Genomic DNA, 16,479 nt, shown 5'->3' with positions numbered 1-16,479 from the left:
AAACTAAACTTTATGAAGCGATATTGCAATGTTCTACCATAATTCATTCATCATTAAAATCTCGAATGAACCGTCAACTTGGGATACGGACTAATAAGATGAAGAAGATCACAAATCAGAAGCGGTGTGGAGGACAGGAAATGAAACTGGAAGCAGAAAAGAGGTTGAAATTGAGATGCACCATAGCAGCAACAGCAGGGAATGAAATTACAGATGGCAGAGTGAGGAAAATACAGAAAGAAAATATTTGCATGGAGGGAAAGAGATACGTGGTATGAAAGCAACAAAACTTTCAAATTTACAACTTGTTTACCTCATAGTGGAAAAGGCGAGCAGGCCAAAGAAGACAGTGTGCAAGAGATTGTAAGCGACGTCCGGACGCATCCTAAAGGTCCTGTCCTCTTTCTCCCTACTCGCTTGGCCTGACCCATTCGTGCTGGGATGAAGAATTAGGAATCAAACAAGAGGGAAAAAATAAAGAACTCTACCACACATAATATCAGCTGTATTATTCAGAGTTCAAGCGTGTGTGGGGTTTTTATTTTTCTTAAAGTATACATTTAGGCTGTGGGTTAGCAGCCTATCTGATTAGTGTGTGTGTGTGTGTGTGTGTGTGTGTGTGTGTGTGTGTGTGGTGCAAAGCCTCTGGGTGTTTATAGGCTCCTGTGATTCTGATAAGAAAAGAGAACAAAAAAAAAGAGGGCCACAGCAGCCCTTAAAGCAACAGCAAATCTGCTTTGATCTGAACATAATAACACACATTTAAAAGCCCTAATGGAAAAAATACATCTAGTGTCCAATTATTATGTAGCACATCTAATAAAGACTAATAACTCTAATTATAAATTAGCATTTTATGACCTGTGGTGGACAAGGTGGTTATGAAGCTATAATCACTGCTCTGTTGGTCATTTTTCAGCCTATTTTTGTGCTCCAATTAGAAAATTGAACATTATGAGAATATTTAAATTCCCAGAAACACATCTCGTTAATGCGTAGCATACAGCGTGGTAGTGCGCCTGAGCATTTCCTACAGTGAGCAAGTGATGCAGTAGTTTTACCTGAGATTAGAGAGCGCCACCAGCAGCAGCAAGATGAAGAGCACACTGAGAGTGCACAGATACGGATAGAGCAGCACTGTGCCAGCCAACCGCTCAAATGTATCCAATGGCAACAAGCCAAAAGCCTCTTCACACAGATAGAGACTGGCATCAAAGTCTCTGAAAGAAAGAGGCAGGGAGGGAGTGCGGGGGGCAGGATATATATTATACAGATTATTGGGAGCAGCAATTCATCTGATCAACTGAAATGGCTTCATAAATATCTAGTGGATGAGCAGATTATATTGTGTGCCAGATGTTATTTTTCCACCAGAACTGGATGCATTTAATCACAGCGATTAATGGCTCGCTGTAGTCTCTGAGTAGATCTCACTTCTGAATAAGACACCACGATATGGCATTTGACTGATGATAAAAGGCTTAGATGTAGCACCACGAGAGAAGACCAAAGACTTACCTCGTTGCCCCGAAGCCAAGCTTGGCCTTTATGAACTTAAAGATGTGCTCGTCGGATTTCAGCTGGAGAATTTTCTGTCAATTAAAATGGAGAGTAAGGATGAAATCATTCATGTAAGTGTCTCATGAGATCGGGATGTGGGTTTTTATGAGAATGAGATATGAAGAAAGACAATGAGAGTGAAAGCAAAGCTAGTGTCTCAGAAGAAGATGGTAGTGAAGCTCTATTTTATCATTAATGACAGGGCGGGCGATGTAGAACACGATTCATAGCTCACCTTGGCTGAATAATTGATGGTGAAAGTTAATGTGAGGACGAGGAGTGTGTGAAGAGCCAGTTTTCCTACTCGTATGGCAAAGCCGCCCATCTTTAGTCCCGTCTGAAAGCCACACATGCACACAGCAGGCATTAATAAATGAACTACAACTATATTCTTAGCCTCAGTTTTCAATCAAAATACAACTGGGTGTTAGGGAACATTGATAAGGCTCGGGCACGAAAACAAAAGTGATGAAGTGCCTCATGTAAATATGTTTTTGTCTAAAATGGATGGGATGCATTTTCAGGAAATGTCTTGTAATTGTTTTCAGTTCATAGTGATGAGTGTGCCTACTGTATTTAGACATTGCCATCACATGGAATTGACCCAATACATCATTTATTTAGTTGCACTAAATCATTATACAAGAAATATTAAACATGAGCATATGGGATTATTAGGAGAAATTGCATCAGTGAGCCTGTAAAAAACTGAGCAACAGTATTGCAGATGAGCACATGCTAAAAAATGTAAAATACAAATCACACACCCTGGATGAAAACATACACATTGAATAGATAAATGCATATGGTATCTTAGATTTCATGCAACATATATGTTCTTAGAATCACAAAAACAGGTTTTATGCTTTTACTTACTCCCAACGTAAATCAGTTTTATTTGTGTACCGAGCACTGACCTGGAAGTGTTTGATGAAGAGGGCAGACACAATGAAGCTGAGCACCAGAGAGCCCAGAATCATAGAGTTGCAGAACTGCAGTAACCATACCAATAACAGGCTTGATACCTGCATCAGGTACAGAGAAACCACCTACAGGGAGAAAGAAATGAATATCCAACCTCACATGAACTTCAAAAGGTGGAAAGTCTCTAAAATGTGTCTTTGAGTGTTACCTGTTCCGCTGTGAGGAAGTCCAGGCAATCCAGAGTAAAGATTATAAGGGCCTGCACCAGCAGGACAAACTGATTGAATTGCCATGTCAAACAGAAGCAGAAAGTGGAGGCGAACACCAGCCACAGCACCACCCTCTGTGGTAGAAAGCACACAAACGCAAAACAATGTTCAATTCTAATCACCAAACATACAAAAACTTTGTTCTTTCTACAGACCTCATACAATGAGAATTTTCCCAGTAATATACCATATGTCAGGAAAGCAATTAAAAGTCTGTGCTTAGAGAACATACTGAGAGAGAACAAATATGTGCTCGGCAGAGTAAATATTTCACACATACACTTGCAATTGCTAACCTCCATTTCATATTTCATAAAACTATTTCACAACAGCAGCAAGCAGTCAGACATTTATCACAACTTACGGTCTCGTATTTTCTCAGTTCTTCTAGTCATATTTTCTTTTTTCATTATTTGCCATTTTTCATAAATTTTCAGAGTGAGAAAACAAAACTGACCAACTTATTTGACTTAATTACATTATTTAAAGCTAAAGTTTGTCATGTTTCTGATTCTTTCCATCTCATTCTAATATGGAAATAATGCAATGTTTTTAATAACGCATTTTTAGATTCCTTTCCCTAAAAATGTAAGCACTGTGGCACTATCACAACGGTCCTGTTCCAAATGACACCCTAAGCCCTCACAGTCTTCCTCAGAGCCCATATTTTTGTGATGTAATACCGATTTGACTGTTGGGTAGAAGACTGCAGTGGAGCTCGCTTTAGACAAACGGGACACCCTACAGTTTTTGTGATCATTAGTAAATGGTGGCCACTGTGAGTCTGGAAGAATGCAAGTGCACATAAAGTGTGCCATTTGGGACAAGGCCAACATTTTACTGTTTGAGCATCCCAACCAGCTTGACACAGCAACACTGTTTCTACCAATAGTTTGAATTTGGGGCAGAGACCTGTTTATCCAAATAACTGAAGGCAAAGGGAGTGTTCAGAAACATTTTTTTCATTTATTTTTATTTTTTCATTTCCATTTGGTGAAACTGGTGGCAAATCTTTTGATCCAGCTCATGTCATCTGGTGACAGCAGTTCTCAAGTTAACAGTACGCTGATACTAAGACAACAGTTCAAATCAAATTCAACAAATAGTTGCAACATTTCACAAGTCACCATTACACTAGCTGAACTGAGAACAGTCTCGGACATGTCCGCATTGCAGATAAATAATGCTGATGATATTATAGTCAGGGTTGTGGCATATTGATAGAAATTAAAACAAGGCCGGGATGGCTAGAAGTGTAATGTGTTCAATGGATTGTACTGTTGTTTAACAGCATGCAAATTGCTCAGCTGATTATAAAAATAAATAAATAAATAAATACATTTAAAAACACTCTGTAGACAAAACTTCATACAACAGTTTTAAAAGTTCTGAGTTGTGAAAAGTATAATTTAGGACCTTGATTGAGCATGTGCCATTGTAAACACTGTCAATCCCTCACAGCCTGGTTCACAGCCTGGAACTTCGAACTGCATCCTCTAGAGGTCGTTTGGGGAACGAGAGGACGCAGTATCTCATTCCCTTCTCAGGGAAGCATGGTTACATACATAACCTGAGACATTCCCTTCCGAGGGAACTTTGAACTGTGTCCTCTAGTTCCCCAAAGTGACATCTAGAGGACACAGTCTCTCGTTCCCTTCTCAGGGAACCATGGTTACATACGTAACCAGAGACATTTTTATCTGCATAAAATTCAGTATGGTGTCTAACCTAAGGTCTATGAGCATGCATGAATCAAGGACTTGAATGAGGGGGTGAAAGGTAAGTTTCTTTAAAAACAAATGCATAGTACAACCAGTTATATTAAACAACATCTTACAACCCGCATTCTGGAAAAGTTGGGACATTTTTACATTTGAATAAAATGAAAACTAAAGGATATTTTATTCACAATAGAACAGAGAAAAAAGACAAATTAAATGTTAAACTTGTATCCACTAAATGAGCTCATTTCAAATGTGATGCCTGCTACAGGTCTCAAAAAAGTTGGCACGGGGGCAACAAAGGGCTGAAAAAAACAATGTTGAAAAGATTCAGCTTGGAGAACATCTAGCAACTAATTAAGTTAATTGACATCAGGTCTGTAACATGATTAGCTATAAAAGGGATGTCTTAGAGAGGCAGAGTATCTCAGAAGTAATGACAGGCAGAGGCTCTCTAATCTGTGAGTGCAGAGTGCGTAACAATATTGTGGAATACTTTAAAAACAACGTTCCTCAACATCAAATTGCAAAGGCTTTGCAAATCTCATCATCTACAGCGCATAACATCATCAAAAGATTCAGAGAAACTGGGGAAATCTCTGTGTGTAAGGGACAAGGCCGAAGATCTTTGTCGGATGCCCGTGGTTTTCAGGCCCTCAGACGACACTGCATCACTCATCGGCATGATTTTGTCATTGACATTACTAAATGGGCCCAGGAATACTTCCATAAACCACTGTCGGTAAACACAATCTGCCGTGCCATCTGCATATGCCAACTAAAGCTCTATAATGCAAAAAGGAAGCCATGTGAGAACATGGTCCAGAAGCACCGTCGTGTCCTGTGGGCCAAGGCTCATTTAAAATTGACTGTTTCAAAGTGGAAAAGAGTTCTATGGTCAGACGAGTCCAAATTTGACATTCTTGTTGGAAATCACGGGCACCATGTTCTCTGGGCTAAAGAGGAGGGAGACCTTCCAGCGTGTTATCAGAGTTCAAAAACCAGGTATTATGGGGGTGCATAAATGCATACGGCATGGAGAGCTTGCATGTTTTGGAAGGCACTATGAATGCTGAAAGGTATATAAAAGGTTTTAGAGCAACATATGCTCCCCTCCAGACAAAGTCTATTTCAGGGAAGGCCTTGTGTATTTCAGCAGAACAATGCAAAACCACAGTGCAGCTATTACAACAGCATGGCTTCGTAGTAGAAGAGTCCAGGTGCTGAACTGGCCTGCCTGCAGTCAAGATCTTTCACCTATAGAGAACATTTGGTGTATCATTAAACAAAAAATGCGTCAAAGTTGACCACAAACTCTTCAGCAGCTGGAAACCTATAACAGACAAGAATGGGACCAAATTCCAACACCAAAACTCCAGAAACTCATAACCTCGATGCCCAGACGTCTTCAAACGATGCTACACCATGGTAAACATGCTCCCGTCCCAACTATTTTGAGACCTGTAGCAGGCATCAAATTTGAAATGAGCTAATTTTGTGCATACAATTGTAAAATTTCACAGTTTAAACATTTATGTTATCTGTGTTCTATTGTGAATAAAATATTGGCTCATGTGATTTGAATTATTATTTATTTTTTTCATTTTATTTAAATTTAAAAACATCCCAACATTTTCGGAATTCAGGTTGTATTATAACATGTAAAAACTGTTCAGTCAAGACATGAAAAGAATTTTACTATAATGTATGCAGTGTTGAAGCATGTATTTTCACCCGCCGGGATGACAGTATTACATATTAGTGATAATCAATTTAGTGACGATGTAAAAGAAATGGTGAATATTTTTTTTTAACTGGTTCACTGCCACAAACTGTCAGAGAGAACTGGTTTGTGGAAAAGAATCAGACTTTTCATCACTAATCTGAATCTAAAATGCTTACAGAATAGACATCTAAATTGATCAGGATATAAGATTACCTGGTGAATAGGTTTTAGCTGTGGTCTTAGGTAGCAGGTTATGGCAGCCACCTGAAGAGCAAAGAATGGTATTGACCAGTTCTCCCTTAGAGAGATGGTAAACTCCACACGTGTGGTGTCCACTCTGCACACAAATCAAGCATGCAATCAAACAAACACAAAAAACACAAGCTTAACCTGTCAGAATATAAAACAAAAAAGTGAAAAGTGTGATTTTTCAATGCTACAGTATTTTCTACAACGCCAGAGCAACTATAAATAAGCCAGTTACAATTTAATTTCCTACAATGTGTGAACTTTGTGCTGCAATCAAAACATTGTGCTGCTTGATTGAGGTTCCCAGTCAGCTCAACAAATGGTCTGGTGTGGGAATCTATTGTTTCTTAAATATTAACACTGCTCCAGGGGGAACGTCCTATCAGGTGGCCTGTGCCTGTGGTATTGTATAAAAAGAGTCCTAAATGACAAATTTCATTTCAGTGCTGTCCTTGAGAGCTTCAATTCACATTTTAGAGAAACATATCGGCTTTGACACTTACCTGAATTAAGATGCACACTGCATCATAATTAGCATTTATTTACACCAGATGGACTGCAAAGGTGAGTTTTGTGTGTATGAGAGACCGATTGTGCACACACACCTGTTGAGAATGTACCAGACTCCACTGAGGGCTCCAGCCAGCCAGGAGTCACTGAGTAACCAACTAGTGATAAAGAGGGCGATGACATACACTGTCTGCAAAGCAAACACTGTGTAGATGTAGAAATAAATTGGCTCCAAGTAGGTCTGCAAAATAAACAGACACACACATACATACAGGATGGGAAATAAATAAGCTGATTCTGCAAAAGCCCACGAGAATCTATGCATTTTACAAAGAAAACAGAAGTGATTGAACACCTGGATGGGAAGTATTCTGTACAAAAAGCTAAGGAACACTTCTTGGTAGATATTCATACGCTGTAGGATGTTTATTGTTCTCTTCGATTCAGTAGTGTTGTCATGAATAAGCTCATAAAGACCTGTGAATACAAGAATACACAAACTCATTAAATATACAAAAAAAGTCAAAATTTGCTCAAATTGACTTTGGGCCAGATTTACTAAACAGGGCAAATTAGCAAGAGAGCGCAATTCCAAAACAGCGCTGATGGGCATGGAAATTTCTGTGGGTGATTTACTGACAACACGCAAAATAATCAACATCTTATTTACATATCGACCAATGCAATATACCAAGCGCAGCACAAATTAGCATAGTCGCAAATTAGCAGAGCCAATGCTCATCAGGTACGGGTGGTCCACTTACGACACAGGTGCAAAATAGTTTAAGACATGCTTTTTTGGGGCGTTAAACAATGGCGCAAATACCAGTAATTTGATGAGCGCAAATGTCAGTAAATTGCGTTGTGTGATTCGGTTTAATACTCCCCATCAATTTTGCGCCTGAAAGGAAATGCATTTGAAGGAGTTATTCAATAAGGTCAGGCACAAAAACAACTGTGTCCACACCTTTACAGCGCTAATTCGTCACTGTGCATCTTTAGTAAATCCTGACAGTACTATTTAACGTCAAAAGACGGTTTGCACTGGTGTTAATAAATCTGTTAGTAAATCTGGCCCTTAGACTCTTATCACCTAGTACAAACCTAATCTGGTTAATTTGATGAATCATGTTCTTTTGCAGTACTGCAGCTATACAAGATTTGCTAAAATATAGCAAGTTGTCTAATTCTTTAGGAGGTTGCTAAGTATACTGGGAAGCACAGCTAAAAACATTAGTATTAGTATTTCTTAACCTGCATTTAGGTACTGATAACTACACCAACACTTAAATATAAAATTTTATTTGGATACATTTTTAGTATCAGTTTCACAATCAGTTTTCTTTGAAACATAATTGAGCCTAACCCATTTGTCACAGACAGATCATAGACTAAGAGACTTTTGACAAAATGTGTAGTTACAATATTTTGCCTTTGTATAGCAGTATGGCTTATATAATAATTAGAGCTCATATGCAGGCAATAACACTTTGATTTGAAAGGGATCCTTTTCTGTAAATGCCAAAATTGCCACTAAATGGTATAATGGAAGTGGATTCCAAAATTAAACAACCTCAACCTACTTTATACCATCACAGATAGTACTACAGCTGTGACGTTTAACAGTAATCGATTTCTAAGACTGCTTAATAGAAAAGCAATGCTCTGAACATGCTTTTACTCTACTATAAGTACAAAGGCCCAATTGTGGTGTCTAGAGAACAGCTTTTGGCACAGCTGCAGTTCTTACCATTTCAGTCTCAATGGGTAATGACCTAATTGTGATGCTTTTCAGTGTAGAAGCACAAAGAAAATCCATTCCAAATGGGGCTGTTAGGCCAATTAGATTGAGCAAAGACCACTTAGAGCAAAGTTGTACATTTCCTCTATTTTCTGAGACCAGTCACACTGATATGGTTATGTAATGAAGCATTCCTTTGATAGCTCTCAGATTACATAAGTGATAACAGAAAGCAGACAAGAAACTTGGCATTTTGGACTGAGCTAAATTAACTAAAAGGGAAGAACACAAATGGAATCAAGCATTACAGATTTGAAAATTTCTTACCCGTAAAGATGGTGATGAAATAATACTTTCCCTATAGGACAGTGGTTCCCAATCCTGGTCACGGAGAACCCCCAAAACTGCATGTTTTTGATGTCTCTCTTAAGCCCGAGACACACTTTACGATTTTCGGCTGTCCCAGACGAAAGACTGGCATCGTGAAACAATCGTGGTGATTTCTGATTCGTCTGGGACAGACAAAAATTGTAAAGTGTGTCTCGGGCTTTATCTGACACACACTTTTGATGTCTTGGAGTCTTTACTTATGAGCTCATAAGTTGAATCAGGTGTGTCCGATTAGGGAAACATCTGTGCAGTGTTTGGGGTTCTCCTAGACCAGGATTGGGAACCACTGTCCTATAGGAGCAATATTTCTACAGAAAAATAATTTTAACATCAATGTTCCATCAGAAAGATGACATGATGCAAGAGTGATCGTATAACCAGTAAACCTGTCTTGTGAATTAGATCTCAGTACCTTGCTGTATAGAAGGTGCCTTTAACATCTGTTTGTAGTAGGAGTAATAAAGGCCACATTCTGTCCGGAAGGAGATTTCACGCTCGACTTCCTACAAATGCAAGAAGAGATGAGAAGATTCAGTAAAAATGAACTATGACAAGAAGCACAACAGGAGTAAATGGTGTTAAAATGAAATACATTTCCCATCCGAGTAAGAAATCAGTGCAGCTATCTGACCAGAAAAAAACTGAGATTTCATTCGCAATAAAAGCCTTGAGGAAGAAAAAAAAACAAAAAACAGGTGTTGTAAATATGGTGGAGTTGTTTAGTGGAAGTGGTTTTCAAACAAAAAGATCCATATGCTCCACAAAGATTAAAGTCATATGAAATTTGGTTGGAGAAGATGACACTTATTTTTCCTTCATAAAACAGCTTTAACGTTCTTTTTTTCTAAAAAACTCAAATACAAAAAGGCAATTTTAAGATATAAAAGTATAAAAATGGAAAGCAACAATAACAATGGAAGATAAAACAACGAGAACTGGCTGAAAAGAAAATGACCTCATGACCAAGACTGTAGCTGCTTCTCCTGATACACAAAGCGCACATTTAAATTCACTTCATTTAACAATGTTTCTTAGCAACATTCTTGCAACAAAAATGGAGACAGATTCTTCTTCGGCTTACCTTTAAGTGTGAAAACCACAGTAGGTTTTCATGTATAGAATAAACACACCATGCATGAAACAGCCCAATAACCAATGCCAACAGTACTCCTGCTGCTATGACAGCAGCCGGCCAACAGTTTTGTCCTGGAATGTGATTCCATGAAAGCTTTACACTCTCTTCTGAGCCCCTCTGCCCACTCTTGTAATCCCTCGGATTGTCTTTTCCCCCAAAGTTTAGCAAAGGTGGTCTATCCTGGGCGGCCCCAGAGTTATCATCCAAATTGCTATTCCTCCTTCGACGAACCTTCATTCTCAAGGATTATTATCCTCCGTCTTCCCTGTCTTTCCTGAAGGTTCCTCTGTTTGAGACCGCAAGCTCTTTTGTTTGTCGGCCTTTCCAGAGTTTCTTGCCCGAAAACTTCATAGCACACGTATTAAAACAATAAAACAAAACCTCAAGAGATCATTCTAAGCTCCGGTCGGCACCAAACAGCAATCTGTCGGAGGAACATTTTACATGTGATCAGAGAGAGGGGCTGAGACAGGAAGGAAGGCATGTGGGCCGCACAACTGGTGACCTCTTGGTAGTCAGGGGGGAAAACAAAAAGTTTGAAATTAAGACTGTGTGGCGCTATAAACGACATGAACATGACTTCACATGCAATGAATTTAAAAGCGTCCCAAATGCAGCTGTCTCCCGCTTTAGGGTGGTGTCCCAGAGGAGGAACATACTGGACTTCAAATGCCTTTGTTAAAAAATAATGGCAATATCGTCATTTATGAAGCTAAGTATAATGGAAAACCAACTCCTGCTAAGAACATTTACACAACCTCTGTGAAATTCACTGCGGTTTCCCATTGAAAGAGTGGAAACGATTAGAAAAACAATGCAGAACCCGTCTGCACTTCTAATGGAGCTTTCTGCTGCAACATTTGATTAGCTGTTAACCAGTGGACATTCCCACAGCTCTCCCTCTGAAACAGAACAGGTGATTCATGTGCCTACAAATAAAGCACAACCAAATGCTCACTCAGTCATGGAGGCGTTTTTTAACCAGAGAATGAAAGAAACACATTGGGACTGAAACTGTGGTCATCCATTCACAGCCATCTTTCCAGTCACATTCAGAAAAGCAAGAGTACAGATAAAAGTAAGATGACTTATAAGCAAGCAGTAAAATACCAGCCAGCATGCATGAGCTTCCTTTTTCCACTGCTGTCACACTCTGACTTCATTTTAAACTTCAGATGACCTTTTTGTGCTATCCATTCCACATGACAAAAAATTTTTTGAATAGGACTCAAATATTTCCCTTAGTTACTTTTACACATGTCCCCTTATCTGCAACCCATTTTGTCTTAGACCACCTACTAACAATCTGAACCTGGTGCATTTATTTAGAGAGAAAATTCATACTGTAAGCAGAGGGCTAGTCCAGGATACAGTAATTATTCAACATACTTTAGACTATTAAATATGCCTGAAAGCATAAAAAAGAAAGAAATTGCAAGTCTAAAAATACCCTGCCAACACATTCAGAAAAAAGCACTCTTATCTGGTGTTATGAAGTGTGGTGCATATTCAATCAGAGTATTTATGAGACACATTATGTTCTGAGAAACAAAATAATCTGAGGACAAAATGTTCAAAGCTCACATGAAAGCAGCACAGGTTTGGCTCTTGTTAGATTCACTAAATGAAAACTAGGCCTTGGTTCCAACAAAAGATGGACACATACTTTCAAACCGTATTGCACAATAAATAAATACAGAAATTCCAAAACCGGCGGCAGTAAATCTTGCACTGATTGAGAGATGTGGTTAAACTACTCCTGATCTGTATTATTTTAATGAGCGAACTGGGATACATGCGGATTTATCCAACTGAACGCAACATAACTTTTTTGGCATTGTGGTTTCATCTGTTTCAGGTCTGGAAGTCATAACACAATCTGCAGACCAAACTCTGGCTAACTGTTTATGTGACTGAGGGAAAGAAAAATAATAATCAGTCAGCACATATGGAAAACTATTCCTTTACAAGAGGAAATACATGAAAAATGAGACAGATGAGAACACCATCACTGACGAAACGCAACATTATGAATCTAGATCTCTTGAGCTGTTGTTTATATTAGGAGCATAGCTTAAGACCACTAAAACTCATTCAAAGCCTGAAAAGAAAATTAATCACAATGGAAGGTTGTCCCTGGATAGGCACTGTTTCAGGACACTGAACATAAAAAAGCTCTGGACTTTACCTTCATATTGGAGAACCAGAGGTCATTTTCATGAAGTGTAGCCACATAGATGCAGCACAGCAAGCCCAGACTAATTCCCACTATTGAGCCAGTCATTAGACACAAGATTGTCCACCACGAGAAACCACCTGGAGAGAATGACAACAATCTTACCCAGACCATAATATTAAACAACAAACATGGTAAACAGGAGGAGGCATGCACAAAGTAAGATCAATGATTAATATTATATGACAATTTAAGTATAAAAATCAGTGTTTTGAATCTGACACATGATCAGTCTTTAAATACGTTGCATGTTGATAGGAACTCAAGGTTCTGGCCTGATATTAAAGTGATACTCCACCCAAAATGAAAATTTCACATATGTACATTTATTACACTACACTTTGTATTATATTACATTTGCATCAAATTACAAAAAAACAAACAAAAAGAACACTGCTTTGAGGGTGTTTCTAATGAAGTGGCTATGACAGTGACAGTAAATTTGACCTTGTTCTCTATTCTTTTCCTTTGTTATACAGTTATAAAAACCCTGTTGTGGATTTTTTTCTTTTACTATTTGAGTAAATAGTAATGCAAAAAAAAAAAATAAATAAAATAATAATAATATATATATATATATATATATATATATATATATATATTTTTTTTTTTTTTTTTTTTTTTTTTTTTTTGATGTAGCGTTCCATTCACTGCTGTAAGTTTATCCAACTATGATAACTTCCGCTTCTTTCAAAAATCCAGTGACAGTCCTCTGTGCTTCTGTATTACTTCTTGTGTGAGTTCCACACGCACGCTTCACATGTTGACATTTTTATTTTTTGGGTGAACTTTTCCTTTCAATTTTCTTTTATCCACTTTTGCAACAAACAGCACTGACCTGTTGCAAACCTCTCTCTGGGTTCAGCTGTACAATCAGGCTTCAGGTTCTGAACGCTGGGCCCCGGGTCCTTCCCTTTACTGCCCTTTCTCTGCCTGAGGACAGTCATACTGGAAAACAGGCCTCCAGTCCTGGCAAAATATATGTTCAATAATAATGACAAAACCCATGTATGAAGAGTTAATTTGCAAAAAACAGTTAACTCCGTTTTTTTTTTACATTTTCAAAAAAAAACTTTATTTTAGTATTATTCTGTTGTCATGTTTTTATTGTGTTTTATTGTGTCAGTTAGCTGTATTTTGTTGTTGTTTTTTTGTTATTTTTACTTAAAATAGCCCAACTGGAGTTTGATTGAGATTAATTGGAATGTATGGCGTTATTTTAATGCCAAATGTCGAGAGCGCGAAAGTAGATTAATGAAATGCGCGAGCGCGAATCTCCCCTTTGCTCTCGCACAAAACCGGACGCGCGCTCTCAGATATACGCTGCTCTCGCGCATTTAAAATGTGTCTATATGATTCTTAAACTTCATGTGGCCATACATGTATTGTGTACTTGGGTTGAAATAAATAAATACATATCTTCTGATTTAAGAAAGCACTAGGGTCAGCACTATTCCCTAAATAGCCTACTTAAGATGTGGAGACCAAATATAACACTATAATGAATTTATCATATTTGTGATAACATCACTACATTATATTGTATGGGTTTAATGCATTTGCAGACAGTGTCATTACCTATAACTGTATATTCACTGTTTTAGAGGAGAGTGCCATTGAATGTGTTGCTAATATGAAGAGAGTTTTCATGAAAAGAAAATCTAACTAAAATCAGAACTGAAAACAAAAACTGGATTTAAAAAAAAATAAATAGACTCCCAATAAATGTCCAAACAGTGATTCTATCAGAACATTTAGAGTGTTATGATATCATCATTTACAATAACATTTGATGTTTGATAGGAATTGTTACTTACTATTGCCAACAACTGAGAATGTATTGCAATGATTTTAAATTCAGTTGAGATATCTGACATACCATTGACCTTTTATATGAAGTCTTTAGAGCATTGGTCTCAAACTCAATTCCTGGAGGGCTGCAGCTCTGCACAGTTTAGCTCAGAAGTTTCTAGTGATCCTGAAGAGCTTGATTAGCTGGATCAGGTGTGTTTGATTAGGGTTGGAGGAATTGAGTTTGAGACTAATGCTTTAGAGCCAGGGCTGTTTTTAGATAAATCGAGGGGTTTGACCATCCATAGTTGGAAAGAGGTTATTTATATGTACAAATCATCCAAGCACCTAATTTCTAGCCATTTCAAATATACATTTGATTAACATTGCTATAATATTATTAAACTGGAAAGAAATGAAAGATCCTTCCTTGATTGTCAAAATATTTCACAGAAAATAACAAAATACAAACATAAATGATTTAAAATAAAACAAAGTAGCCTACAATAAACTGTGTTAAAACAAAAATGCAACAATGGGTGGGGTAAAACACCCCCTTGGCACAAATTATGTTTTTGTTAAAATTCTAATAACATGAAAACTCATTTTCCATATTTGGTATATAATGTATGTCATTGTCACTAAAATAAAGAAAACTTTTCTGAACACATTTGTTTCACTGAAAAAATTACACAATCCAATCTACCCTGATCTGTTTTTGCAATTGAACTGTTCATATATACAAATTAAATATATAATTTATGCATGCGTGACCCTGTCTGTCTGTGAAATCCAGGCTAAAGTCTCAAAATCTAATTACGAGATAACACGCATCAAAGTTTGATTTTCAACCATTAATTTCACAATGATTTTAATCTCTGACATGACCTTACTTCAATATTAAAGATACCAAGGTTACATTTTCACAGAATGTCCTTTCCCTTATGAAGGATGAGTTTGTGTAGAAAACACAAAAACTGTATATCTCAAATAAATTATAAATAGTGACTTGATTTGTAGATTTATAGAAAATGTACAGCCAATGTTGCTATGGTTACCATCTAGTTTTGTAGTGTGGTGTTTATGTAGGACAAACCTAAGGTTAATGAACATACTGTTGTTTTAAAATACTGATGTGCACGAAGAACACACACTGTTAAGACACAAATTAATTTGAGAAAGCCAGGCCCATAATTCGCACCTGGTTTTGGGTAGATTATTACAGCTATGATGAGATAATACCGTAGTCCACATGAATACATACTGCACCTGTTTCTTCCTGCATGTTTACAGTGTAATGAACTCAATCAGCAAGCTATTAACGTAAAGATCACTGAAACCCGCTTTTGCGATGCTGACAAACACAACGATCTATTCCCGTTATACCGGAAACACTGGAGCTAACGGTGTCAAAATGTCTCCATTCGCGTTGCTTCATGACACTTTCGCGAACTACGAGCAAGTTCAACAGCCGGAGATGAGAGTCCGCGACAAACAAAAGAGCACGGACCACGAAACCAAACAATAAAGCATCGCGCCGCGCTTATTCCATTCATTCATTCATTCATTGGCAGGCCTGTGTTTTGCAGCGGCGTTTCCGGCGCACAGCTCAGCAACAATGTCAGGAGATCTCAGATCGCATCTGCCGCTGATCTCGGTCTCCGGTTAGGGGACAGACACACAGCTGCCTGCTGCCTCACCTCGCTCGATCCCCATCCCTTCCACTCACTAGTGTAAAACAACGCACAATACGCACTAAAACATCCGCGTCTCTCACCCTGTTCAGTGAAGCTCGTAGTTCCTTATCGGATGTCCGGTAGCTCCTCCTTCCTCACGGACACTCGCCTGCGAGCAGAACGGCGCATGAAAACAAACCTCTTCTGCATGCAATTAACAGGAATAAATATCAAGACGGAACATTAAATCCACTAGCAGAGCTGTGTTGTTGTTCGGACTGACAGCACGCAGTAGCCTACACCGCGGCGTGGAGAAATGAAGGAGCACATCCAGAGCCTCTCCCCCCTGAGAGAGACTCACACCTCAGAGTCTCAGTAGCCTAAGTTACCTGTTGAACACCTGCCCCGGGACGCATGGTCACGAAATCCATAACTGGGTCATTTCTATGGTAACTCATGGAGATGAAAACTATTTAAAGTCCTTTTTTATTGTTGCTTATTTTCTGTCGCAGTAAGGAGTCAGGACAGGACACTTTTTTTTCACGCAGGTT

At 38.3% G+C, this 16,479-nt stretch overlaps 1 protein-coding gene across 2 annotated transcripts in view; it reads right to left on the bottom strand.

The window, feature by feature from the left end:
• The window catches only part of LOC306848510 (protein C-mannosyl-transferase DPY19L3-like), a 42,396-nt gene extending 26,128 nt beyond the window's left edge, over window positions 1-16,268 (bottom strand). Inside the window, exons 1-13 of one of the 2 annotated variants that reach the window (XM_079383109.1) lie at window positions 16,030-16,268; window positions 13,300-13,430; window positions 12,414-12,541; window positions 9,503-9,593; window positions 7,315-7,436; window positions 7,055-7,200; window positions 6,414-6,537; window positions 2,693-2,827; window positions 2,478-2,609; window positions 1,796-1,897; window positions 1,519-1,592; window positions 1,062-1,220; window positions 314-436 (exon numbers count right to left, since the gene is read on the bottom strand). In XM_079383109.1, the coding sequence (XP_079239235.1) occupies window positions 314-436; window positions 1,062-1,220; window positions 1,519-1,592; window positions 1,796-1,897; window positions 2,478-2,609; window positions 2,693-2,827; window positions 6,414-6,537; window positions 7,055-7,200; window positions 7,315-7,436; window positions 9,503-9,593; window positions 12,414-12,541; window positions 13,300-13,408 (1,445 nt within the window). In that variant the 5' untranslated portion in view covers window positions 13,409-13,430; window positions 16,030-16,268. Of the gene's footprint in view, window positions 1-313; window positions 437-1,061; window positions 1,221-1,518; window positions 1,593-1,795; window positions 1,898-2,477; window positions 2,610-2,692; window positions 2,828-6,413; window positions 6,538-7,054; window positions 7,201-7,314; window positions 7,437-9,502; window positions 9,594-12,413; window positions 12,542-13,299; window positions 13,536-16,029 lie in introns of those variants that run through there. The other variant, XM_079383110.1, reaches the window with a different exon arrangement.
• Window positions 16,269-16,479: the final 211 nt, after the last annotated feature.

The sequence above is a fragment of the Barbus barbus genome (assembly GCF_936440315.1).
Source record: "Barbus barbus genome assembly, chromosome: 1".
NCBI classification, from domain to species: domain Eukaryota; kingdom Metazoa; phylum Chordata; class Actinopteri; order Cypriniformes; family Cyprinidae; genus Barbus; species Barbus barbus.
This window is presented reverse-complemented; position numbering and strand designations above follow the sequence as displayed.